Source organism: Hippocampus zosterae, chromosome 9 (assembly GCF_025434085.1).
Source record: "Hippocampus zosterae strain Florida chromosome 9, ASM2543408v3, whole genome shotgun sequence".
NCBI lineage: Eukaryota > Metazoa > Chordata > Actinopteri > Syngnathiformes > Syngnathidae > Hippocampus > Hippocampus zosterae.
In genome coordinates, this window is record NC_067459.1 from 25,420,242 (window position 1) to 25,446,875 (window position 26,634).

Genomic DNA, 26,634 nt, shown 5'->3' on the forward strand with positions numbered 1-26,634 from the left:
TGACCAGCACCCGCATTTGAATCGATCTGTCATCTGAAGAGGCTTTGTTCTCTTTTTTTTTGTTTTTTTAAAAAATATATTTTGTTGTTGTTCGTGACAACGTTCCATCTTAACCTGAATTTAGAATAGAACACAAGCCCAAATTCTTCTCCATGAAGGATCGCTTTATTCTGGAAAAGTCTGTTTTAGAATCGAGCGTCTGTTTCTAAGGCAGTCACAAGCGTGTTTTATCAGATGTGGCAGCTGTCAGTGGAAGGAAGATGACATATCATCCCCCCCAGCGTCCCTGGGGTCCTTTCTTGTAAAACAAACAAATTATTTTACATGAGTTTACCTTGGCTGTCGGATCTTGCCATTTGCCGCTTTAATGGAGCATTTTCTCGCTTTCTCTTTCTCCGCCTTTGCTGGTTATGATGCAGTGAGTCATTCTGTGCTGCTGACAAGTAACCAAGATCCTCATCAATGCAATGGAGGCCTTGTTCCAGTAACGGGACTCATCCGGCAGGCCGGTAGACTTTTTGCAGATTCTGGTCGACTTTGCTGCCTGGCGTTGTTCTGCGGCCAAACGGTGGAGCTAGGCGGCTCCAGGATGGTCAAAGTGGACATGGGAGAAGCACCGGTGACCCGAGCTGTTCAAAAAATGGAGTTCGATTGAGGTCCCGTTGAGTTGCGTGTCCGGATCATCGGGAAGCGCCGCCCCCGGCCGGCTTGACATTCACACCGGTGAGGAGGGAACGGCCGCCAGTTGAGCGTTGGCTTCCTCCGCTCTCTGTGCTCAGCCGGGACAACTTCCAAGCCGCGGGTGTTGGCGGTGTTGTCCTCTGCGGCCGGCAAGACCGCCAAGACTAAAGACCAAGTGACGGTGGTGTCACGGCGTCAGGTAGATACGGACATCGCCGCCTGGCCCTCGTCCAGTCCGGTTCTGTGCTTTTGGGTCGCCGGCCTTGCCAACAATAGCGGTTTTCCCAAAGTTCGAGTCCCGAACTCAAAGCGCCCACCTTTCCTCGGGAGCACAGACGCACGGCTGACCTGAATGGGATATCGCCCGGTTCTTTTTCTGGCTCGCCCGAGTTTCCTGGTTTTCTTGCGGCTCACCGTGTGGAATGCAGACGAAAGCCCCGCTCTTGTCTCTGCGGTAGCCTTGGCCGTTACCGCTGAGGAGAACAAGCGCAGGGGCTTTGTGCGTGGCTTTCGCAAGGTGTAAATAATGCACCGAGTTGAAGTGAGCCGATTTGCCGCCGACCTCAAATCACGCGGCCACTCAATTTGCTGGCTCTTCCGAGATATTTCATCTCCGCATCCCACTGGGTCAACCGAGAAAGAATTGCTTCCGCGATCTCCTTTGTCAAGAGGAGAGAAAGGCACGAAGCGCTCTCCCGTATTTTGGCAGCGTTTGTGTAGCGTGAAACCCTCGTGTTGACCAATCAGTTCCCGCGTGTCTCATCATCCCGGTTGTCCTCGTCGTCTCGTCAATTGCTCGCGTTTTCTGGTTTCTTTCCATTCCGCCGCCTCATTGCCGGTTTCGATTGCTTTCTCCGTCTTTGTCCAGCTCCAGTCTTTTTCCGAGTGTTTGTTCTGGTGCCGTGAACCTCGTTTGGCCTTACCGTATGTTTCTCGAGTGTTTTGGATGAATCCAAGCACCTCGTTCGCCGTCTTTGTTCTTCTGTAATCAAATGGATTTTGGAGTGCAACGCCTGCCTCGCATCCCTGCAATTGGGTCCTCGCCTCCAGGCTAACCGTGACATAAATAGTAACCGGATGAGAATATATTTTATTAGTAACCCCCCTCCCGCCCCTGGGAGGGAGGGGGGTTACTAAGCAACATGTCCAACATGTTGATCCAATTGAACAGAGTGGGCCATCCGTGCTTTTGGGTGACTAAAATCGTTTGGGGTTTAATTTTCTTGGACTTTTTTGTTAGTTTGTTGAATCACCGTCATGCGCTTCGTGCCAGCGCCATCTTTGCATCAATTCCATGTGCCTGCTTTTCATGTATTTGTTCCTCCTGTGGCGGCCCGGTAGTCCAGTGGTTAGCACGTGGGCTTCACAGTGCAGAGGTACCGGGTTCGATTCCAGCTCCGGCCTCCCTGTGTGGAGTTTGCATGTTCTCCCCGGGCCTGCGTGGGTTTTCTCCGGGTGCTCCGGTTTCCTCCCACATTCCAAAAATATGCGTGGCAGGCTGATTGGACGCTCTAAATTGTCCCTAGGTGTGAGTGTGAGCGTGGATGGTTGTTCGTTTCTGTGTGCCCTGCGATTGGCTGGCAACCGATTCAGGGTGTCCCCCGCCTACTGCCCGAAGACAGCTGGGATAGGCTCCAGCACCCCCGCGACCCTAGTGAGGATCAAGCAGCTCGGAAAATGAATGAATGAATGAATGTTCCTCCTGTTGCTTTCAAGCCCCGTTTCAGGAGTTTCGGTACAGTGGAAAAGAATGAAGTGTCCTGAGATTGGCCCATACACATTCGCAGAAGGTCAATAAGTGTCTTCAGACCGGCGATAGAATGTGGGTACAGTGAGAGCGTGACAATAAACAAAGGGCAGCGATCCAATGGAACGGCCCATCGATCAGGCACTGCACGGATGCTGAGCAGCTGAGGGTCGTGTTCAGTTTCTGTTTGAATCTGCTTGAGGATGCGTCATATTTCCAGGAATGCAATTCAGTCTGCAGGTGGCACCGGGTGCTTCCATGTGCACCGTTAAACATGAAGTGACACATCATCCCGCAGGGAGTCGGAAGCCAGAGAGGTTGCGCACACGCTGTAATTGGCGACGTTTCTTCTCACGAGGTCGCCGTCAAACCATGAAGGAAAGAAACAAAACAGGCGGGCTTTTCGTTTCCATACGTGCGCCCCCGTCGGCCGCAGCTCAGAGGTAAACTCCGCAGGCGGCTCGGGTGCGTGGGCGGCGGCGGCTTTGTTTACCGCAAGGAACGTTACCCTGAGAGATGGCGCAAGATGTTATTTGATCGCAGCACATCTCGAGAACGGGGACCTGGTGCTCCCACGGGCCGCTATGATTTCATGATTAATATCGACGCATAAACGATGGATTTTTCTTCTCGGGACGCGGCGGGGTGGGCTCTCGTTCTCAAGTGCAACTGCGCTGCCTTCGGGTGGTTCCACATCAGCATCGATCTGGTGAAATTCCGAGCGGCTCGATATGCTTGCGTGGCCCTTTGTCCTCAGAGACGGATGCGTTACTCCGGAGAAAAGTGAGACTCTCTAATCGCTCCGCCCGTCTCCCTTACAAAAGCTTTGCCCCCCGTAGCCACAGACCCACAGCGGGTTTCCTGAGGGGCAGTGCGATAGCATCACCGCGGACCACGGATCAAGCGCGCACACCCAAATTTCTTTTGGTCTCCCAATAATAACGACTGCCCCACGCAGTAAACGCCTTCCGCTAGGAGACGCGTCCCTCACGGGGTAAAGAAAGCCTACTAGATGCGCCTACTGCCATGTTTCGGTTTGTGACCAACAGGTGGCACTGTGGGGCTTTTCCCTGCAGCTGCACACCTGTTGGTCGTTAGGCAATTGGCGGCTATAAAAGGACTCCCAGCCGACTACTCAAGTAAGTGGGGATGGAAAGGTATCGGCCGAATGCGGTCTCTGCTCGGCGAATCGGCTGATTTGAGGAATTGGCCACCATCTTCTGCCTGCATGATGGGAACTGACATCTGAACTTCCTTCCTGTCAAGTAGGTGTTGGATGTATCCATGTGACAGGTCCTGAGCTTCACTTTGCACCCAAAGTACCCTCCCCTTTCACACTGCAGAGGTCAGGGATTCGTGTGTGTGTGTGTTGAAGAGGAAAGGAGCTGGAGTGACAATCCAGAGAAGCTGTCTTCCCTTTCAGCCAAGCTGTTGTCGGGTCTTCTGGGAAAAAGAACTCTGACAGTATGTCCCCGACCTCCCCTTGCACTGATCTGGGCCTGATATCAGCTTTCACCCGGAGTACAAATGTGTGGAGTGAGTGTGAGTGCCCGCTCAAGTGGAGCATCTTTGTCCAATTCCTCCAAGTGTTTCTGTGAGAAGTGTGTGTGTGTGTGTGTTTCACCGTTTTTTCCCTCTAGTGACCGCGTTTGCTGCTTTTTTCCTGAAAGAGCAGAGAATCTTCAAGAGAAACTTCATCCGCCAGATAAGAGAACTGGATCCACTCTGCCGTTGTCTATGGAAATGACTGAGATAAACTGGGTATCTTCTCTCACTTTTGGAGACAGACTGCGGGGACAAATGATGCATCTGGTGTAAAAAATACACAGGATTTGACGATAGGACCATTACGCCTAGAGTCAAACGCGGTGGTGGTGGTAGTGTGACTCTCAGGGGGCAGCTTTGCTACTTCAGAACTTGGACTACTTGCTGTGAGCAATGGAAGAGTAAAAATCTGATTCCTACCTGAAAATCAGGCAGGCAAACATACGACCATCAGTTTCGTGCCCTCAAGCTCCAGCGCTTTTAGGATGCTCAACAACAAATTGGCCTCGGCGCCTGAATGCCTTCGGATGGGAGGCTGTTTGTCATCTTTCAGAAAGATAATTGTTAGCTCGCTGATGATGGCAGTGCTCAACTCTTTAGCAGCTGCAGTTTCCCACGTATCTATGACCAACATTCAAGGTTCGTTGTGGTGCCGTCAAGCCAGAACCACCTGCGCCGACATTGACACACCAGAGTCCTGAGACTGCCAGAGACAAAATTATTGGTAACCCTTCCACTAAACAAAGAAGAACCAACAGTCGTTAGTCACTTGTCAAAGAACTTGAAAGCCACGAGAATGGAGCTTTGCTTCCGAATTGCTTTGCGCGTGTGACGGAAATAGGTGACGCGTCACCAAGCCGCTAGCCCCCCCTTGACCTGGAATAGATTGGCACATACTGTCCAGGTTGTCACGTAAGAGCCTCCTCGTGTTGGAGGCCCTGCCTAGCCGTGCCATCGCAGGCTTCCGCGTGACAGGCGGCAAAACAGTCCTGACAGGGTCCCCGGCACTGTCACAGGCTCACCGCAGAGAGCGCTACCTGTCTTCCTTCATTTCCTCTATGCTGCTCTCCTGACCCTCAACCAAACAGCGCCGACTCCCGCACGTCTCCACCTTCCCTTCCTCTCTGCCGAAGAACCGCAGACACTGCTCACACGTTCTCTCTCCAGTTCGCGTGATGACGGCGCTTCGATGGTCTTGAGTTGTCTTTGGCAAAAACACTTTTAGATATGACCGGTATGTTACAGTCCATACATCCATTTTACGATCGGCTTCTCCTCAGGAGGGTCGCCGGCGTGCCGGAGCCGATCCCAGCCGTCTTCGGGCAGTAGGCGGGGGAACGCGCACCTCCTCAACTGCTTGCCGGCCAATCGCGGACCAGTAGGTTATCGTCGATTGTTACCCAAATATCAGGCTTGACCTCAAATGTTTTATGGCTCCTGCCATCTAAAAAGAGAGCTATTAGCATCACAGGATGGCAGACTTAATTTAATGCAAGCGTATCCACATGTAGTGGAATTGTCCAAGCTGCTGCCCTTCATGGTCCGATTACTGGCCGGGGCCTCAAAGCACACACCCTCTGGCTGTGCGTAAACAAATCGGCTCGCTTATGTGACTCACTGTTTGGACACGCCCAAAGTCCCAACAACCGTTTTGATTTTCCTTTTTTGCATTGTATGCTTGAAAAGTCGGTTTCTAATTCTGATTTTCGGTGCCTGCTTCTTCTGTTAGCGAGCTAAGACAACAAACACAGTTTGTGAGGCACAGCCACGTAAAGCAAAAATAAATGACGTCCCCGCAAGGTAAGCATTGCGCCGCATTTATATTTATTTGGGTCATGTGGTCGGTTGCCATCGAAGCAATGATAGCGAGCGCAAAAGAGCAACGATTGCATCTTTTCACACCAGATAAGAAATCCCACTAGCCTCGTTTGTTTGAGTGAGAGCCGGTTAAAGGGCTCTAAATCTGCCTTAATTTGATGTTTGATCCTCCTCCCCCGCAAGGCACGATGGTCTTCTGGAAAGTGTGTGATCTTGTCCATCGAGCCAGCATGATGAAAGGATCCGAACATCTCTCGTCTGTGCAAAAGAACATTTGCGGCCATGTCATGCGCATGATGGATTTGCAGCTGTGTCTCAAGAGAAGCGTCATTTTCAGTTCACCCCCCCCCGTCCTCCATTTTGGGGAGAAATGTCCATTTTTCAGAATGAGTGTATTTTGAAAGCATCGGCCCCTCGAGTATGGCAAACACTTTGCAACGCCACCTCGAGAAGATATTTCAAACCGCATCCTTCAAAACCAAAATTGTTGCTGCCTCCCGAAATGGTTGGCGTCGAGGATTAAGCGCAAGGCTCTGAGGACCCGAGGATGACCTTGCTAATGGAAGAACTCATCTGTATCTCGCCGGGTAATGAGTCGAATTAGGCCATCGGCTCCTCTCCGAAGTCACCCCGGCGTCTGGGTGAGCACTTGATGTGCACAGAATCTCTCAAGCCGCCATTATTAAGGCCCCGGTCACCTTTTGGCTTTTATGTGTTGTTTATTCCAGATTGATGGGATGGAATGGCGCGATTGAAATCAAACTGAGAGCGATAATCTTAAAGCCTCTCTCTGGCCTGTTGGGATTCGACAGTAGACGTTGCAATTGGAATTGGAAAGTTTTAGCACGTAGGAGGGCCTGAGCAGGGATCTCAAGATGGAACATTGAGGTGGCCAGAGGTGTTAACTACAAGGCTACATTCTGCCAATGGATCTTGATTATTATTAGCATTCGTGTTTTTTTTTTTTAAATGACGTAGCTAAAAGTGGCATTTCATCCAGCGCACACGGCCATGTATGGATACAGGTTCACACTGTTTTTGTGTTGAATTAGAGCAGGCCCGATTGATTTTCCCTTTGTGGGGACCTGCCAAAGAATTACAAGGCGACAGTTCTTCCGATGGAAGGCTAACAGGGAAAAAGAGTTTGTGGTTTATGACAAGTAGCATTTGATAAGGTTGTAAAACTTGCCTACTCTTCATTGTTTTGGAACCCCCTCTAAGGGATCGATCAGGGATTGTCTTGTGTCCTGTTCCTCATCTGCATGGGGTGTCGTAATAATTGCCCGCCGATAAACGCAGGACTTGCCAGCAAAATGCAGAGAAGTCATTCTGGATAATAACCTTCAACATCTCTCCCGCTAACGTGTGCTAATGCAGGCGCCGTTCATGCTCTGTTGACCTACTTTTACATCTGACTGGCGATTCGCCCTCGGCTGACCACCAGCAGGTTAGACCACCGCGGGCGCACGCCTCGGCCTTTTTAGTGCTTGACGAGAGGTTAAAATGGCCCGCCGATACTTTGTCTGCTTGTTTCTTCGCTCGTTTCTGTTCATCTTCCGGCTGCGCGTTTCGGTGCGTGCACGTCGGCAATTGCGCGTCTCGAATTCTGCTGCTTCGACGCGAATCACATGTTTTGCTCGTCAGCCCTTTTCTATCGATTTGCGCAATCAGAGTTTTTTTGCAAAGTCGACTTTTGTGTTTTCTGGGTGGCTCGAGGCTATTTGGACGATAGTGCTTTCCTTTCATCGTGGCTTCGACACGTCGCTGCTTCTCTCTCGATATTTCCAAGTGGATATTTAACCTTGGCGATGCTGGCGGAGCAGATGGCTGGCCCTTATGCGTGTCTGGCGTGTGCCGCGGCTAATGAAGTGATGTTTCTCTAAACACCCGAGAGTGGGTCAAAGCCGCCTCAATTTGGACGAGGACCACTTTTGGCTGCGGTGAAGCTGCTGCCATGTCTTCATTGACTCACACCGCACGGTACCGTGGCAGTGTTGGGAAGGCCTCCGCACGCCCTCCTATCCGAAGGGGAATCCGCCCCCATAGCAAAAGGAGGAGCCCCCCCGGCCCCCCAATCCGTCTGCCTCATTTTGGCTATTTGTGTGCCAATGACTAATTTGAGACGATAAAGCAGTGCATTCTATTCTGCGCTTTATCCTGGCAGACATCATTCAAAGACTTACATTTAGCTTCCCAATATGAATAGCGGTGATGCCGGTCTGCAGGGTTTTTTTTTTCCATCTACCGGATGCTCGTTTGTGGCCTTTTTCTCTTTTTGCTATGCTGCTACTTTTTGTCTTTTATCCGTCTTTTAAAGAGAACGAAGCTACAAAGCAATTGTTTATTTTTTCGGAAGCGCGCCTCCCACCGTATTTTCTTATTCATCGACCCGAGTGCCTGAATAGCAGTCCTAAGACTTGTGCTTGTGCTTTATTTGGGACTCCACCCCCCCCCCCCCCGCTACATTGTATGCAATTTCTCATATCGTCTGTGAAATCCTCAGCCATTGCACAGCCGCCTCCTGCTTCTCCACTCCTTCCGCCCTTCACTTTGCTGCGCCAGCACTTTGCTAGCCGAGTAGAGCAGCGTGGCGTAATGAGGGTTGCAGCCCAATGTGAGAACAGTCAATATTTCATATCACTACCTGCAAGGAGACGCAGAGGGCGGAGCACATTTTTAAAAGGGCAAGCTGTATGACAACTCTATACACCATTCCAACCATTTTGTCAATGGAGGAGAGCGGGCTGGGGGCGGGGGGTGCAACGGCGGCAGTACAGAGGGCCATGTAGCAGACGTTTCCTGAATTCCATTACATTTAACATTTGCAAAGAGACTCCGGTTTCGAGAAAAGGCTGGCGCCTGCACTATGCAAACTCGAAGATTGAAGCGATAGATGACAATGGAGGGGAAGCTGCAGTAGCAGAAGACGCCATTGTCCAACTTGTATGAATGGGAAACAAGCGCAGGGGAGACCACCGTATATTTTGAATACGGCGGATGGCTAATTTCTCCGGCTGGTTATGCGCTGCCGTTGTCAAAGTTGCGCTAACATGACGGACGAGAATGATGTCGCCAAGGCCCTTTTCCTGCCTCGGATCTCAATCGGGCAATCGGCCTGCTCGGACGGAGCCAGCCTCGCTCGCCTCCTCCTATTGGCTTCCGTGGCCCGAAGAATAACTGAGCATCAATTCACATTCCTCCAGGTTACAGGCTACATCTGCTCTCGATCGGGCATCCGCCGCTGCCAAATGAACTGCGGGCGTATCTGGGGGGGGGGGGGGTATCTGGGGGGATAAGACACTTGCGATGAATGGTGATATGATCAGGTTCCGCAAAGGAATCATGAAATGCTCGTATTACATACGTAACCTATTTGAATGCCAACGCCGTCCGTTATTCGCGAGCCATTTTGAATATTTCCTTACAGTGAATCAATCACGGCTGATGCGGTGCCTCACAAAGAATATTGAGATGTTAGAACCGCCTACGCTTCCATATCCGCCGGTGACAGACATTGAATATGAAATTGGACATTTCTTTTCAGGCAGGCAGAGTACTCCATTCTCAGCTCGTCCAAGCATGCAGATTTGGCTTTGCGGCAAAGCGCAACCAAACTCTCCCGACGTGTGGACAGAGGGCGGGCCTCGTGAGGCCAACACTTCGGTGCTCTTTGGCTGAGCCGGCGTGTCGTCCACTTGGTTTTGTCCCCGGTGAAATGCGGCGGCCTGTGTTTGATCCTTACAGCGGACTGATTCGACGCCCGCGAAAGGACTTGCCGTGCCGGTTGCGGATTGTTCTTTCCCGTTGCTCGTCTCTTTCTTTGATGACGGGCACTGCCGCACCACACAGGCAAAATTCAATCAAGCCTAATCTGCTATTTCTGCTATCGCCTACTGAATTATTCACAAGACCGTTTCCTGTGCGATTGTTGTTTTTTTTTACGCTGATGCCGTGATATGATGGGGCGTCTTCCTACCACATACGGTACACTTTGTTGTTGTTCATGATCCCCCGCAGCGAGCAATAGCTTCCCCATCCAACCGTTCTCACTTTCGAGGGTGATCTTTCGCCAAAAAAAGGTGAGCAAGAGATGAAATACTGAGGCCACTCAAGCGGGGACCCCCCTGGCTGCGCCGGGAAATTCTGTCCACACAGGTTCTGAACAGAATCGGTGATCAAGGGCAGCCTTGGCCGAGTCCAACGCTCAGTGAAAACAATCCCGACTCACTGCCGGCAATGCGGACGGAAGTCTGACATGGCTGGAACGAGGACTGAACAACCCGCGTGCCGTAGTCCCAAAGCGCCTCCCACAGAAGTCAACCGAACGCCTTCTCCAAGTCCGCAAAACACATGGAGACTGCTTGTTTTCTCAGACGCGTGGGGGGGGTTTCATCCGATTAAAAAGCTGTCCGACACACCCTATCTCCTTCAGTGCACTCGCTCCTCAAGTGAGTTATTCAAGATGGGGCGTGTCGATTTTTTTTTCTGTTCCCTGGAAATGCTCCGCCGCAATGATTGACACTTGCAATACTGTCCCATTCCTTTTGATGGGATTAAATTGTCACGACCTCTCAGATATGGAAATGGAGGCACGGATCAGAGGCGTCAGAAATGTCAACATGATTAAATTGTGAGACCAGTTCAAGGCATAGTTCACACAGATGCCAGGCAATTATTTCAGGGGGAGGCCTCGTAGAACAACCGCTGTCTGAGCCACCATATAAAGTCTCATTATTCTTGATGCCTGGACAAAATCGACACAGAGACGGTGGCAAACGATTAATAAGATGGCTAATAGCCTTTCGTATAATTCTGAGTATCAGTCCATGTCCATCGACACCGATGAATTTCCTTATTTTTATTAATTAAAAAAAAACAACAGGAAGTGAACGTTTTAATCGAAACAGCAAAGAAATGTCATCAATACCAAAATACCATTGATGTCAAATTGGGAATGATCATATAACGTCCCAAGGTGTCCCCCAAGGTTCTCTGCTTGGTCCTCTTCTCTTTCTCCTTGAACTTCTACCCCCTGGCCAAATCATCTCTAGTCCCACTGCTACGCCGATGATGTCCAATTGTACATCTGCACCAAATCGTTCACCCCAACAACCCACTCCACCCTGTCTAACTATCTTTCTGACATTAAATCCAGTCAATGCCAGCATGTAGCGTAACTTCAGGGTGAATGCTGCCATTTTACCGAAAGTAAATAAAATAAAAATAAAATAACCCAAAACCACGCTTAAAAAAAAAAAGAATCTTTATTGAACATGTCTGCACCAGGAAGCGTCCACTCCCTCGTCTAGCCGAGGAAGCGTCACTTCCTCGTGTAAGGAAGGCGAGTGGAGTCAGGTGCGCTCAGTTTGGTCGACCATCTTAATTGGAGGCATAAATACTCCGAATTTTTCTGTTGTCCCGTATTTGGCGTCATGTTTTGGCCACGTTCCCTCCACACACAGTCGCTCGACTCTTTGAGCATTCAAAGAGGAACGTAGCAAATGATTTTTGCGAGCGTCGTCGCGGGACATCCGCTGGAATTGGACGAAGTGCACGGTGGGCGCTTTGCTCCGCTGCTGCAGGGGAGGAGGGGTTCCTGTGACGCGGCGGCGGCGGCGGCTCCGACGGTCCGGGCTCATTCTGTGAGCAGAGCCGAGAGCTCAGCATCTCTCTTGTCAGCGGCACTTGAGCGCCAGACGAGCAGGCACGTCTTTCGCGCCGCACTCTCGAGGGGAAGAGCCGAGCTCCGGGATTTTACCGAGGTCCACCGAGCCAAGAACCAGACTCTCGTTTACCCCGCGCTCTGCAAGCATGAACGCAGGCTGCGTCGCGGTGGCGTGCACCTTGTTCGTCGCCGCATCCTGGGTAAGAACGTGACTTCGACGGATGGCTTGGTGGGTTTGGGGTAGTGCGCCGCACTGGCGCGGTGCACCGGAGTGGCCTCGGAAAACGAGCACTTTTCTTTCTCCCGCAGTGCCGCCGATGGAACGACCAAAAAAAAAAAAACAGCAGCCAGCCCCGAGCGGCTTTTTCGTCTCTAATATTTGGTTTTTGTTGGTCAAAAAGTCACTAGCAAGTCTTCTGGTTAGCGGTCTTTCGACTGAGCTGCAGATTGCCTTTTTTTAAATGGGCTCCTTGTTCTGTGGTGGCTGTGCACAACCTGGCCCGGGCACATTTACGCACCGCGTAACCCCCCTGCTTGGTTTTCCCGGTGACGGCTCGGGGAATTTGCTACACCTGCACGCCGCCGATTCCGTGCAATTATGCGACGCTCACTTTTCATTTTGCTGCTTGAAATTGCGGCCGTCGTTGCGGCCGAATTGCACCGCGTCCGTCCACCCTTTAGAAAGAACAACGATGAAAATACAGCCGGCTTTTTTTTCAGGCAAGGCTACATTCTCCATCGAGATGTGTCGTGTCGAGCCAATCAACATTGTCTTGTGAAGACAGGATGTCGAACCAGTTCACTTGCTGCTTTTCAGACGATTGTTTGATACGTTTGGCAGAAATGCTCCTATTCGCTCTTTTTCAAATGTCCCGACTGCACAGTGGCCGATAGTCGAGTTCAAACGACCACGGCTGTTTACAAAATTCTGCACAGGGGACCAAAACAATTCAAACAACAAACAATAAAACAAACCACGAATAACAAGGGCGGTAGAAAGCACAAAAACAATCAAACTCAAAATCAAGTCTTGTCCGGAGCCAAACAATAAAAATTAATTTTAATCAAATAGTTTGAGAGATGGCTAGCCAGGGGGGGCGGGGGGTGCTGAATTTTCCTTTTCCAAGGTGAGGGATCGGGGGCCGGGCCATTTCAAGATTTGAAAACGCACCATCGGATCTTTTGAAAATGAGCCCGTGAAGGAACGCCAGAGTAGGAGCGATATCGAGTAACCGGACAAGAGGCGAGCGGCGGCGTTTAGGACCCGCTGGAGATGCTTCACGGAGGATTGGCTGACTCCAAAGTCCAACGCGTGTCATCGTCGTTTGATTTGCGGACAAATTTGGGTCATCGGAAGGGAACTCGGTTGCCAAGCGAGGATTGCCGTGGCTTTTTCTTGGATTGCCTATATTTTTTTTGTGCAGCTCTACTCCATATTGTGGCCGGTGAGCATAAATGTGAAATTGCTCAATTTGCTGAATCTTTACAGGCTGTTTTGTTTGTTTGTTTTTTTTCCTCGCAGGGGAGTAAGGCGGGCCTGTCGGCAAAACCTCCGTGCAGGTCGGGCTTCTCCCAGAACTTCTACACGGTGCTGGTTCCCAGGGTGGTGCTACACGGCCAGAACCTTCTCAAAGGTACGTCTGCTGCTGGATCTCAATGATTGACTTTTTTATTTATTTCCTTTTGGCCGTCCTCACGGAGCGATTGATTGATTGATTGATTGAGTGTGGCTCAAGTTGAGTGCATGCTCAGTGTCCGTGCAGAACCTTTGCTATGTCGTGTGTGTCTCCCCCCCCCCCCCCCCCCGTTTCTGCCCCCAATTGTCATTTGATTTGGTTGGAAGGGATATTTTTGGAGAAATGCAATTCTGTTTTTGTTTGCTCCGTTTTTTTTCCCACATCGATCGCAAGCTTGATGAGAAATTTAGCTGCATTTGCTCCTTCGGGCCTCCTCCACGTGTCGGTGAATCTGCTGAAATAGAAAAGCCCGTCCGTCTGTGCCGCAGCCTCGAGTTCTAAACGGTGAAACATGTCGCGAGTTCCAAAAGAAGGAACGGTGAGCCAATGCAGCATTCCTGATTTCCGGTAGCAGCGGCGGCGGCACGGTGGAGAACCAACGGTGAGCGCGTCTGCCTCACAGTGCAAAGGCGCAGGGTTCCAATCCGGGCTCTGGCCTTCCTGCGTAGAGTTTGCGTGTTCTCCCCATGCCTGCGTGGCTTTTTTCCGGGTATTCCGCTTTCCTCCCACATTCCCAAAACATGCACGGCACTTTAATTGAGCGCTCTGAATTGCTCCTTGGTCTGATTGTCAGAAGGGGGGTGCTTGTCGGTCGTGGTGGGCCCTGCGATGGACTGGCAAGCGGTTCAGGGTGTCCCCCAATGTTTGCCTGAAGGACCTCATTTACAAATGTGCCGGGCTGTCCTCATCGCCCCGGACGTTTTGAAGTCAAATAAGCCCGCGGTTGTCATGACGAATGGCGGTCCCGATCCCGCCACCCCGCACTCCTCCAAGTCGGCCACTCGCTGGGCTCCGGCGGTGTCGCGCCTCATGCGATGATTAATGCGCACTCGCTAGCACTCGCTAGCCACGATGCTACGACGCCGTGGCTCGGGCGCGCTCGGCGTGAAGCGGGCTTGCGTTTCCTGGCGCGTCGGGCCTCACGCTGAGGTGATGGAGGAGTTGTTTTGCTCGCGCGTGGGCGCCGGCGTATGTGAAGACGCCATGTTGTCTCTCAACCGCCAATTGAGCTTGCGTTCAGCGCTCGCACGTCCAGCGCGTCAACGCCGTTGGGCCGAATCCACTCAAAGTTTGCGTGACTTTTGCGTGAAAAAGGGAGCGAGCGGATGGTGGCGGTTTCGCTCGCCGCGCAGATGGAAACGAGGCATATGCCGTGAAACCGGACGACCGTCGGAACGGATTTAGAAGACGGCAAGATGAGGCGGGTGACCTCGCTTCCTTTATTTGCTTTTCATATCGGAGGAGATGAGGTGTCTTTCCTCGCTGGCGTTTGATTTATTGCTTTTTGACCTTGCTATTATTAACTGCTTCAGCTTTTGCAGGGTGCAAAAAAAACCCAAACAAAAACCCCTCCAAAAAAAAAACCAATACAGGAGCTGATCAATTTAAGCAGGAGCGTTCTCCCACAGCCAAACACTTGAGTGTGATTGTTTTGCCCCGTCCTGAAAAAGTTGCTTCCACAAAACGACTCGTGATGTGACCCCAATTAGGCTGCAGCAGGAAACTCTGGCAAGGAGCCCTATCTGGCGCGCCGCAGCCCAGCGTGGGGCTTCCATAAGTACGTCCGGTCCCAACAAAGAAACCGCGTCGTTGCGTGCGATAAGCGCCACGCCATTTTGCCTTTGACTCATAAATCCTCACGGCTCCGAGATACGCCACGCGCCGCGATACGCAACGATGCTATTTTGCAAGTGGCTTTCTCCGCCACTCCGACGAGGCGCCGATGGCCTATTACCTGTCCGAGGAAATATGGCCGTCTTGTCGATGCTCTTACGCGCATGTTTGGGTTCTTCCGGTTGTCCGTTCAAGGGCGAGCCCACATCAGTATGCATTCGTCTCGGGGGCGCGGCCATTTTGTCACTCGCCTCGCTCGGGGGCTCGGGTCTCGACCGATCGTGGCTCAGCGGCGGCAGAAAACGGGTGAGCCGTGATTGGTCGCTGCCCTGAACAACTGTGATGTCATTTCTCGTCAACAGCAAGTGATGTCATGGCCGCCCCCGTCCTGAAAGTGTGACTCTTTTGTTTCTTCACTGCCCCGTTAGTGCTGCGTTTTGGAAAGCTTTGGGAAAACGGCATAAAACGTCAAACAATTGACACAATTACACGTGTTCAACAAATGAAAAAAAGCTGCATTGTTGTTCATTTTGACGTTTTGTTTGGACAATGTCACATCCATAAATTTTAGTACGGAATCGAACCGCACGCCGATGCGCTTATTGCTCTTATAATTGTAGTTTTTTGGGTTTTTTTGTAACATGGAATCATGCTAATTGGATTGCCCGATGCTCTGTTGTATATATTTGGTCAAAAATCGACAAAATCCCAAATCATCAAAATGGCCGACCCCTAAGATGGATAGGAAGGGGGCTGCATTTGGCTGACGCAATTGCTCCTGGGGAGGAACCAAAATTGTACCTTGAAACAAATTAGCCTAGCCTAGCATAGCGATGAAAGAAATCCAAAATGCTTTGTGTTCCATCAAGCGTTTGCCTTGGGCAGGGTCATAAGCCATTTTCTCTTCTGTGTGCCAACATTTACCCACGCAGTCAGAACCGGTGGGGGGGGGGGGCATCTCTCTTTCAGATCGCCGCAGTCATACCCAAACAGGCTGAATTCATTCCTCTTCTGTGGTGCCACGGCGTGAAACGTTGCCCCGGAGTTTGACATTGCGCACCCGCCTCGCCGCGCCCGTACACACGTAACCAGGATCCGCCTGTGTGGGGGGGGGAAACCTTTGCCAATCTGGCAGTTGCTCCAGCAGACACGTGCCCACTGGGGGCTGGCCGACCTTTTCCCCTCCGAGAGCCATTTTGACACGCTTTGCGCGACAATGTCACGGACGCGCTTAACCCGTCGTCGCCCGCCGTGCCGCCCGACAGTAAAAAAAAAAAATATCCAAACTATAAAATACAACCTATAAATAATTTCCTGGTAATCATTCGACATCAGCGTAATCACACAAATCAAGTACTTGGTGTTTCTTGGAAACAAACCCCGTTCTTATCTGATCGTTTGTTTCTTCCGCCTTTCGTTTCAAAAAAAGTTTGCTGTCGTATGAATTATTCCGCCCCCCACGCCCCCGAAAACAGCGCTTTGTCCACCGCGGTGGTTGTTTTGCAAGCTCGAGTTGAGTTGCTCAAGCTTTTTTTTTTTTTTTTACTATTGATCAAGCAAGCCCTCAATCAATTAGCATTTGCGCTAGCCATCTCAGTTGGTGAAGACTCGACTTGCTTTTGGTTACAGCACAAAAACACAACGAGTCCTCCGCGTCACCCTTTTTGCTCGAAAAGGGTGACACCCCCTCCCTCCCCCCCCCAATCTTCCAGTTCATTACCAAGGTTTTTTTTTCACCGCCGCCTTTGACGGGAGGATTTACATGCATCCAAACATAAATCGGCTTTTCTGGATCAAGTGGTATTTCTTCAGCTTAAATGATTCACTGGCATGCGGTCCTTTTGGCTGTGACCTGTTATTGCACCGCCCGCTCGCCCGCTCGCTCGCTCGCTCGAGGCTTATTCAATTGCTGGTTATTCGCCCAATGGATGCCGTTTGAAAACAAGATCCCAAATGAGCAACTACACAAATATTTAGCGTGCTCCGGAATGAAGTGACTAAAAAGAATGAAATAGGTCACACATGCACTTTTTTTAAATGTATTTTTTTTTGCCGGCCTCTATCGGGCCTAGCTAGGTTGTGCAAAGCGCGTCTTTTGCCCTGGTCGCTATGATGATACGAATGCAGCGTGCTATAGCGCAGACAAATTCCTTGTGTGTACTTCGTACTTGGCCAATCACGATGATTCTGATTCCGGCCGCACCCTTTGACCTTGTGCCGCCCCCTTGACCACGCCCGTTCCGTAGCGCCTGCTATCCTTCGCCTAGACCGCCGGAAGCGATGAGAAACGGCGCCCTGAACAAAGCCATTTGCTTTCGGTACCACTCGACTGCGATCCTTCCTTAGCCGCGGTTGAATTTGTCTCGAGAGAGCCGTACGCTCGTCCAGAACGTGGCTCGCGCTCCACTTATCCTCCACCGCCGTATTTTTTGCAAAGGTTTGTGCAACGGTTTGAGCTTTTTGGCAACACTTTATCCCAAGTGAAGAAATAAACGCATTAGAAAGCGGCAGAGTCATCCCGCCGTCGATCTTCAAGCTAATCAGTCAGCGACGCCGGGAATGAATGTATCTGTCTTTGCTCTGCTTTCATGCCATCATTTGGCGCGCTGCCTTTCTCGCACTCATCAGCGTGGACTAAATCTTGAAATCGCTCCGTGCACGATTCTCAGAATGTCCGTCTTTGAAATTGAGTGGCGACAGTGAAAGATTTGCAGCGCCGTCAAGGCTCATCGTGACAATGACGAGTCCCAATTGGCACATGCGGCGGGTGAAAAGCGCCTGGCGCCGGAATCCGTTTTGTCCGCGTTTGTTCAAAGCAGAGGCAGTGAGAGGTCGGTGCATTTTCGGCATGTCAAGTTGTCTCCGAGCTTCCCTCCCCGAAGTTGCAAGCCGACGGCTAATTGGCTGAACGCGCTTCCGTCCTCTCAAACGGAGGGATCAGAATTTGGAGACTCCGGTACAAGACCGAGCTTCTCACCTTATCTCGAAGGGAGAGCCCGGACACCCTGCGGAGAAAACTCATTTCGGCCGCTTGTATCCGGGAGATACTCGAAGCTCGGTCATCCGGGAGGGGCTCAGAGTCGAGCCGCTTCTCCTCCAAATCGAGAGGAGCCAGATGAGGTGGCTTGGGCATCTGATTCGGATGCCTCCTGAACGCCTCCCTGGTGAGGTGTTCCGGGCATGTCCCACCGGGAGGAGACCCCGAGGAAGACCCAGGACACGCTGGAGAGACTATGTCACCCAGCTGGCCTGGGAACGCCTCGGGATCCCCCGGGGAGAGCTGGAAGAAGTAGCTAGGGAGAGGGAAGTCTGGGCTTCCCTGCTAAAGCTGTTGCCCCCGCGACCCGGCCCCGGATAAGCGGTAGAAGATGGATGGATGGATGGATGGACGGTACAAGACCGGGAGGGGGAATGTATTGCGTAGCACTCCTCTGCAGGGCAACGGGCCACTCGCCATCCACGCGTACGCTCTCCGGTGGCCTTCCTGATTCTTTGTGGTGAGTCACTGTTTGATTAGCATCCCCCCCCTGCGGCCCCCCCGCCGCCTTTTTACTTCGGTCTGCAGCAAGCCATCAAATTAGGATGCGTCACCGTGAGCACAGTAATGGCCCCTCTCTGTTACTTCTTTGGAAGTGAGAGATTTTCAGTCACTGGGCCACGTGGAGCCTCCGCCGAGCTAACGTATTCGCCCGGTGCGGCCGCGGAGCAGCTAACCGTTGCAAGAGCGCCGTCGCGCTCGGGGCCCCCGCCGCATGTTCAACAAAGTCATGTTGGCACGATCACGCGCGAACATCTCCCGGCGTTGCTGTGGCAGCACGCGGCTTTCCGCGCAAATGTGCGATTACACTTGTGCCAAATCGGGAAGAAGACGGGAGACGTGGGAATTGCATTCCGTATTCGTGCCTGACGCTTGACTCGGCGTGACGCTGACGACTTGCATCCACTGACAGGAAAGCTTCTTCATATATTTTAATCAGGAACCCGCGCAGAAATGAAGCTGACGTGCTAACCACTGGACTACCGGGCCGCTACGGCCGGGAGAATGTGCGGCCAAATTTCAACGGCGAGCCCACCGTGTCCCCCACCCACGCGCACGCAGGTTCACGTAGTGGCTTCCTTCAAATTGCTGGCAGAGAAGTCGGCTCTGTTGCTGACTGCTCAGCAACTCTTTTCCTCTTTTTTTTACCTTCTCTCTGCCTTCACGCGCTGACTTTTAGCTCCAATTTGCAGTCTTGCCGCGTCCGTGTTTGCCGTCTTTACAGCAAGTTTGCCGTACGCAGCCTGAAGCTCTTTGTGAACTTATCTCCACACTCCAGAGATTGGATATCCCCTTCCGAGGAGAAGTGGAGCAATCAAGGGGGATAAGATGCTGACACGTGTCGATCTCTCTGCGTGTTTTTCCAAAACATGCTTAGGAGGATGCATTTGGCCTCTTCTATTTACGACCTTTTTCTTTTTTTTGGGACACACACACACACGCACACACACACACACAGCCACAAGTCAGAGCCCCTTGCAGGCTGCATTTGAAATCGCGTCAAGGCTGGAGGCAAAGCAACATGAATTTTAATGAATTATTAAAGAGGATTATTTATTTACTTCCTCCGCAGCCCGAGCCACCTAACTGCCAAAGCATTTTTTTGAACCGGTGGCAAATTTGTATGCATAATTCAACCTCGCGGCTGAATGTTTTCTTTGAGCCGGCTCGGTACACCTACGGGGGGGAGGGGGGGGGGGGGTGATTGTCCCGGCGGACATTTGCCGCAACGCTAATGGACTTTGATTGTACGCTCCGTCCCATTGGACGCGCTTCAAGAGGCCGTCGCCACGACGGTTAGCCGAAACGGCGACGTTGCGCTCCATCGAGTGGTATCGTTCCGGGTCCGGCTGGGTGACCGGATGCCGAGTGCGCGTTGGCTATGAGTGAAAGAATCAGAATCAGAATCATCTTTATTGGCCAAGTATGGAATTTGTCTCCGGTATAACACGCTGCACTAGTATCATCGTAAACAACAAAATCATTGAAGCATTTTAGAGTAAACAGTAGTTTTGTAGTACCATTTTGTAGTACAAGAAGAGTGACTACGTCAGTGACTGCTTAAGGAGTTAATGGCTAGAGGGAAGAAGCTGTTGAAGTGTCTACTGGATTTGCTGCGCATGGATCTGTAGCGTCTGCCTGAGGGGAGTAGCTGGAAAAGGTGGTGGGCAAGGTGCGGGGGGTCCAGGAGGATTTTCCGTGCCCTTGTCTCGATTCTTGCAGTGTGCAAGTCCTCAAGAGTGGGTAGGGCGGTGCCAACGATTTTTCCCGCCGTCCTAACTGTCCGTCGAAGTCGGATTTTGTCCTTTTTTGTGGCGGCCCCAAACCAAACCGTGATGGAAGAACACAGGATTGATTTGATGACTGCCGTGTAGAACTGCCGTAGCACCTCCTGTGGCAGGCCATGCTTCCTCAGCAGCCTCAGGAAGTACATTCGCTGCCGGGCCCTTTTCAGGATGGAGATGCTGTTGACTTCCCACTTCATGTCCTGGGAGACTGTGATTCCCAGGAACTTGAAGGTCTCGACGGTTGACACAGGGCAGTTGGATAGTGTGAGGGGCAACTGAGGAGAATAATGTTTCCTGAAGTCCACGATCATCTCTCCAGTCTTGAGCGTGTTCAGCCCGAGGTTGTGTCGGCCGCACCAGAGCTCCAGCTGCTCCACTTGTTGGCGGTACGCAGACTCGTCGCCGTCTTTGATGAGACCGATGACCGTGGTGTCGTCTGCGAACTTTATGAGTTTGACAGCTGGATCTGTTGAGGTGCAATCGTTTGTGTAGAGAGAGAAGAGCAGTGGCGAGAGGACACATCCCTGTGGGGCTCCAGTGCTGGTGGTGCGTATTGAGAGAATAAGCCAATGGAGAACCGGGAGACCTGCCCGCATGCGAAACTCTGACACACTGCAGATGAAGCGAGCCCCTCCGTCCGTTCACGTGGAGCTGCGATCACGCTTTCTTGTGCGGCGGATCATTCCAAAGCGGGTGCGCAGCGGCGTTCTGTCTGATTGGGCGATCTTAAACGTCAGGGGCCGACGACCGAGTTTTAATGCGGGACCCCAGCAGCTTACTTTATTCCAAAAAATTAAATCAAGGTTAAATCAAAGCAGGGCGGCCCGGTAGTCCAGTGGTTAGCGCGTCGGCTTCACAGTGCAGAGGTACCGGGTTCGATTCCAGCTCTGGCCTCCCTGTGTGGAGTTTGCATGTTCTCCCCGGGCCTGCGTGGCTTTTCTCCGGGTGCTCCGGTTTCCTCCCACATTCCAAAAATATGCGTGGCAGGCTGATTGAACACTCTAAATTGTCCCGAGGTGTGAGTGTGAGCGTGGATGGTTGTTCGTCTCTGTGTGCCCTGCGATTGGCTGGCAACCGATTCAGGGTGTCCCCCGCCTACTGCCCGGAGACGGCTGGGATGGGCTCCAGCACCCCCCGCGACCCTAGTGAGGATCAAGCGGTACGGAAGATGAATGAATGAATGAATAAATCAAAGCATTTTGCACCTCACGGCACCGCTTTGGTCTCATGTGTGCACAACTACTGTTTATCCTGCGCATTCGCCGACGCGGCATCTTGTTCTGTCATGTCGTGCGACCACCCCCCCACCCCCAAATAAAGCAGGGAGTCAAAAGAACAAAATCCATTCACCAAAACACTTACCGGGGCACACTGGAAAAAAACAAAATCAATGGAAAGTGCCAATCGAGCCCTGAAAAGAAGCAAACAAAAGGGCAGGAAATAAAATAAAAGGCAGCGCTATGACGAGCAAAACGAGCCGACAGTCCTCCGATGAACGTATTGGCTCTTGTGAACTTTTATTTCATGGCATGGTCATCGAAGCGAACGGCGGAATTGTTTTTAGTTGCGTCTGTTGTTTTCTTTTGACGGCAAGGACAATGTTGAACAATGCGCCGAGATCCGTCTCTCATCAGATCGCTTGAGCGAGGAACGCCATTCTCAACTGCTGCGACTTGAGAGCGCAGAAGCGCTTACTCGTCCGCACGCCTGGATTCGCCAAAAGTGAGGCTCTGTGATTGTCGGCGGGCATTTGAATCTGCATTTCTTTCCAAAGGGTGCGGCGCATGAATGAAATCAACATGCAAATGTATGCGGGCTAAACACGCTTCCAGCAAACATGGCGCTCTGCCTGTCAATAACTTGATCTTCAAGCCATATTTTGAATACCAGATCAGAAGTTTTCAATTCTTTGTAAAGTTGAAAGATATTCAAGCGTCGGCATGGGACAAAGGTGAAGAACAATTTGCTTTCTCCGCGAGTCAGAGGAAGCCCGCGGACAAAAAGTCCCAAATCTCCTCCTACTCAAAAATAAGGCTATCGCAGGCCATCCTGGCACCCGACATCAAGTCGGGCAACGGGAAAGACTCGGCACATGAAAGTGCCGATTTCTCCATCGTGAGACAAATAAAGCTTTTCTGATGTTCTCTTAAAACCAGCCCCCACAAACAAGAGGAAACAGTCCTAGCGGGTGTCGGCAGATGACGCAAGGGGGCTTCTTCCACGCTCCACCCAATACTCCCGGTGAATGTTGCGACATCAGCGGGTCAAAGGTCGCTCCGGGACAATAATCGGGAAGTGAACTAGCAACCCGTCCCTATCCACGTTCCTTCTTCTAATTTTCCATGCGTGTGAGAATTTCACACAAAGTTCCTCCCCCGAGCGTCCCTTGGACCACGACAAAATTCAAATCGACTAATCCACCAAAAACGGAACGGATCGTTGAATGGAAACTTGTGACACCGAGAAAGTCCGCCCTCGTCAGTGACTTTCACTCATGTCAACCTTTTTTTTTTTTTGTACATTCTTTGCTTCCAATTCGTCGTTCTTCCACTTTGATGCTATGCTCACAATCATTTGGTTCTCCCCGGCAATCGCTCCAGGTGACACCTGGACCTGTTTTCGTCACTTGCAACCACGCTCGACCTGGACCGGATCCTATTTTCTCTCTGACGGTAAACGTTGCGTGTCGCTCAGCACGCCAGAAAACGGATGCTTGGATGGTTTTCTGCGGTCAAGGGCGACCAGTCGGTTTTAGTCGACGCCACTTCTGCCCTCTGACATTCTCCGACCAATCGGGCCGAGAGGATGCGCGGTGGTTTTGGCGCGTTCGGATGTAAACAGGAGCCACAGGATGTTGTTTCCCGGTGACTGCTGAGCACGGCGCTTTGGTCCCGGCGGTGTGAAATGCGCACGCGCGGTTGCGAGAGCGCCGGGGATTCACCTCCTCCGTGCTTGCTGGGGCCCCGCATTTTGCTTTGAAGTGCAACTGCAAGGTTAACTGCTGACAAGGCGGCATAATGGCCTCCTCGGGTTCTGCTACGTGGAGGGAAAGAGCCGCGCCGCGCCGCAGTGTGTTGTCGGAATGCTTTCTTGAGAATGCTGCTTCATCGCGTCCAGCTGAGCTGAGCTGAACTGTGCCGTTGTTGGCTTAAAAGCTCCACATCATCATCGGAGAGGAAGTGTTGCTTTTGCTGACACTCGTGTGTGTGAGTGTGTGTGTGTGTGTGTGATGTGCTGGATAGATGTGGTGTTGCCCTGCATCATGCACAGAAGTGGGCGGGGGCGTCGTTTCCATGCCAAGTCAAGCGCAAAGTGCAGTGGAGCTGTGCGCACGTGTGGAGGCGCAGTTAGAAAGGGGGAGTGTGCGCCATTGTGGGAGTGAACTCGGCCAACTTGATTTCCTGGCCAATGGAGCCATTCTTGAACTTAAGGGTGACATGGTGGGCGACTGGTTACCACGTCTGCCTCACAGGACAGAGGTTGTGGGTTCGAATACCACCCATGCCCTCCTGTGTGGAGCTTGCTTGTTCTCCTCGTGCCTGCGTGGTTTTTCTCTGGGTACTCTGCTTTCCTCCCGCATTCCAAAAACATGCATTTCTCTATATCTCTATCTATCTATATTTGTTCCCTCTGATTGGCTGGCAACCACGATCGTTGGAGACATGAGGTAATTGTTTGGGTGTTGCTGACTTTGGTCAGAAGGGAGGATCCGGGCTCCAAATTCCAACACGGTAACAACGCACGGCAGGCTGGAGATAGACATTTTTTTTCTGGCGGTATCATTTTTCTTTGCTCCGTACCTTTTGACATTCACAGCCCTCATTATTCTTCCCTCTCGTTGAGAACGTCTCTGCCGTGGTTTTTTTTTGGGGGGGGGGGTTTGTTTGGGTTGTGGGGGAGGGCCAAGTGAACCTTTCTGTAAAGCCGCCGTCTGTTTTATTTGTTTGACTGAAGCAAGGCCACAGCAGTGAGCTCTGACGGGGCTCCTCCATCATGCTCGGCCACGTGATTGATCTTCGATGGGCTTCCAGAGATTAAGAGTCAACAAAACAAAAGATGCGCGCAAGACGTCTTGTGCTTGCCAACATTTTTCCAAGCCAGACGACATCACGCGAAACGTGTCTCAAGTGGCGCAGGAGCAATCAATTCAATTTGTATTTTGTGTACTGAGCTCCGAAGCCTTTTCCCGCTTGTTCCTCGGCGACGGACGCCGGGCAGCCGCCGCCGCGGAAGCTTTTTTAGTTGACGATGAGCTGGGATGCCGCAGTCTCGCAGGAGCTGCTTTTCAGACATTCCGGCTTCATCCTTCGATGTTCATCTCGGGCGTCATCGGCGTCGAAATCGATATGGAGATGAAGGACGGTGACGGATGACGGCGAGATGGCAAATGAGCCCGATCGACGGTCCTTGCGCTTGACTTTAGGACGAGCCTTCCTCCGGGACTATCCTACGCCGCACTCGCTCTCCTGTTTTTCGACAGTTCACAGTTGAACTTTTGCCCCCACCCCACGATCGGCTCATTCCTGCGCTCCGTCCTCCATCTTTTCTCACACTTGAGAGTAGCCAATCACAAAGAGGCTGCGATTTTCTTTTTGCGCAACGTTAGCGTCTTCCCCCGTGGACGCTTTCCTCTTTTGTGTGGATTAGCGGCATTCTCCGCGCTTGTCACCCTGGCGTGTTTTCACGAGCGCATGTCCTGCCTGTCATCGTCGCACGGACAATGTCCACCCCCGTGACAAGATGGCTTCTCAATGGAAACGCCTCCTTTCTCCGCCCTAATCCGATTTGCAGCCTGTTTGTATGGCTTATAAAAGCCTTTCGTCTGCCGCTTGGGTTGTTACCCCCCCCCCCCCCCATGCCCCCAGGTCCCCCCGCCGCCCCTTGTTCCCTTTTTTTTTTCCCACATCGTAGATCTTGGAGACGTGAGCACTGAGAGGAAAAGTGGCTCGGGACAAAAGCGAAGCAGTTGTAGCGGCTAAGCGAGACCAAACAAAATGCAAATGAGGGGAGAACATGCCAGCGCCATTCTGTCACGTTACTCTTTCACGTTTCGGAGGTGCAGAGCTTGGAATGCCCGTTGCTCAAGCGGCTATTTATTTCTCATTTATTTCCAGAAATCTAAAGACATGCCAGCTGGCATTGGCGCTTGCCTGTGGCTTCCAAAAATGAGAACATCCAAACTTTTTCGACACGCAAGCTATGATATGAGCAACACGCAGAACGGCCCCTAACAGAAGAAACAAAGTCGTTCGACAAAGTCATTTGTCAGTTTGCCTTAGTCGAGACCTGACGCGTCGTCGTGGGACTTTTGCAGCCTCGGAAGTGCAGAAACGGTCGTAGCTCAGGCGTAACCGTTACGAAACGCTTCTCCATGCGCTTCGCATTGCCATTCGTTGCCATCGCTCAATCGCACACAAAAAAACTTTGAATGAGAATCAGCGTCATTAAAAAAAAAAAAAGCTGCTAGTTCCGGCAATGCAGATTGCGCAACACCTTCGGTTCAAGGTGACCTGCTTTTATTCTTTTATTTTCAATCCTTTTTTTGTGAACGTGAAACCGATGAGATGCTGAGGCTGCAGTGTACGCAAACACAAAAACGTATCATATCAATAACACGCACGCAGACAACCATTTTTTTCAACCCCTCACCATTGACTTGGACCAGATCTCTTGATCCAGGGAGAAAAGAGTGTTCACGTCTCAGATATCCGAGCCGGCGGGGGCTGTGATATGTTCTTAAAGCAGCCAACGCGGTATCACGGGCAAAATACAGCCTCTGTTCAGCAGCGAGATGATGTTGCAGACTTTTGTCACGCTCAGTTTAAGCCTTGTGGGGTGGGGAGTGGAGGAGGGGGGGGGGCCTGCCCGCGATGAGGACTATCAAGTTCGTGCAGGAGATGAATAGAAGACCCGATAAAAGCAACAAGTGTGACCCCCGCTTTGAATGAGGCTACCTTTGTGTTGCGCGCTGACGGGGAGGAGGTGTGGCGAGATGCCCCAGAAGGTCACGACGGAGAGAATCGGCGAGTAGGGAAGCTGTGGGATGAGGCCAGCGCCAAACAAAGCCTGCCATTTTGTCCACCCCCGCCCCACCCCACCCGCCCGCTTTGGAAGTCTCGGATGAATGTCGCTCTCCCGGCGTGCAACTGGGCCAAAGCCACTGCGCTTCGCTATTGCTTTATCTGAATAACAAGTGGAATGAAGCGTAGAAAAGGGGAGCAGAAAGTGGATCCGAGGACGCGCCGCGGTTGCCGTTAAACCAAAAGGGGGCTGTTTGATCTTACGTAGGCCACTTGCGGGGGTTCAGGCGGAGAGTCTGAATCCCACTTTTGGTGCGGCGAGGGATTTTTTGGGCTGCTGTTCCAAATTGCGGCCTTGTGGCTCATTTCTTGCTAGCTACCTAGCGATCCGTCGCGTTAGCGCTCTCGCTAGCGATGCTTCTTTCTCTCTTTCTCTCTGCGTCTATCCGTCCATCCTTGTGTGGCGCCTTTGTCACATTTGAG

At 51.7% G+C, this 26,634-nt stretch overlaps 2 protein-coding genes across 3 annotated transcripts in view; one reads left to right on the forward strand and one right to left on the reverse strand.

Annotated features, from left to right (window-relative positions):
• The window catches only part of taf4a (TAF4A RNA polymerase II, TATA box binding protein (TBP)-associated factor), a 137,225-nt gene that overhangs the window by 41,014 nt on the left and 69,577 nt on the right, over positions 1–26,634 (reverse strand). The window lies entirely within an intron of this gene.
• Positions 11,091–26,634, forward strand: part of cdh4 (cadherin 4, type 1, R-cadherin (retinal)) — a 71,893-nt gene continuing 56,349 nt past the window's right edge. Inside the window, exons 1-2 of one of the 2 annotated variants that reach the window (XM_052076451.1) lie at positions 11,091–11,656; positions 12,979–13,090. In XM_052076451.1, the coding sequence (XP_051932411.1) occupies positions 11,603–11,656; positions 12,979–13,090 (166 nt within the window). In that variant the 5' untranslated portion in view covers positions 11,091–11,602. The remainder of the gene's footprint in view (positions 11,657–12,978; positions 13,091–26,634) is intronic. The other variant, XM_052076452.1, reaches the window with a different exon arrangement.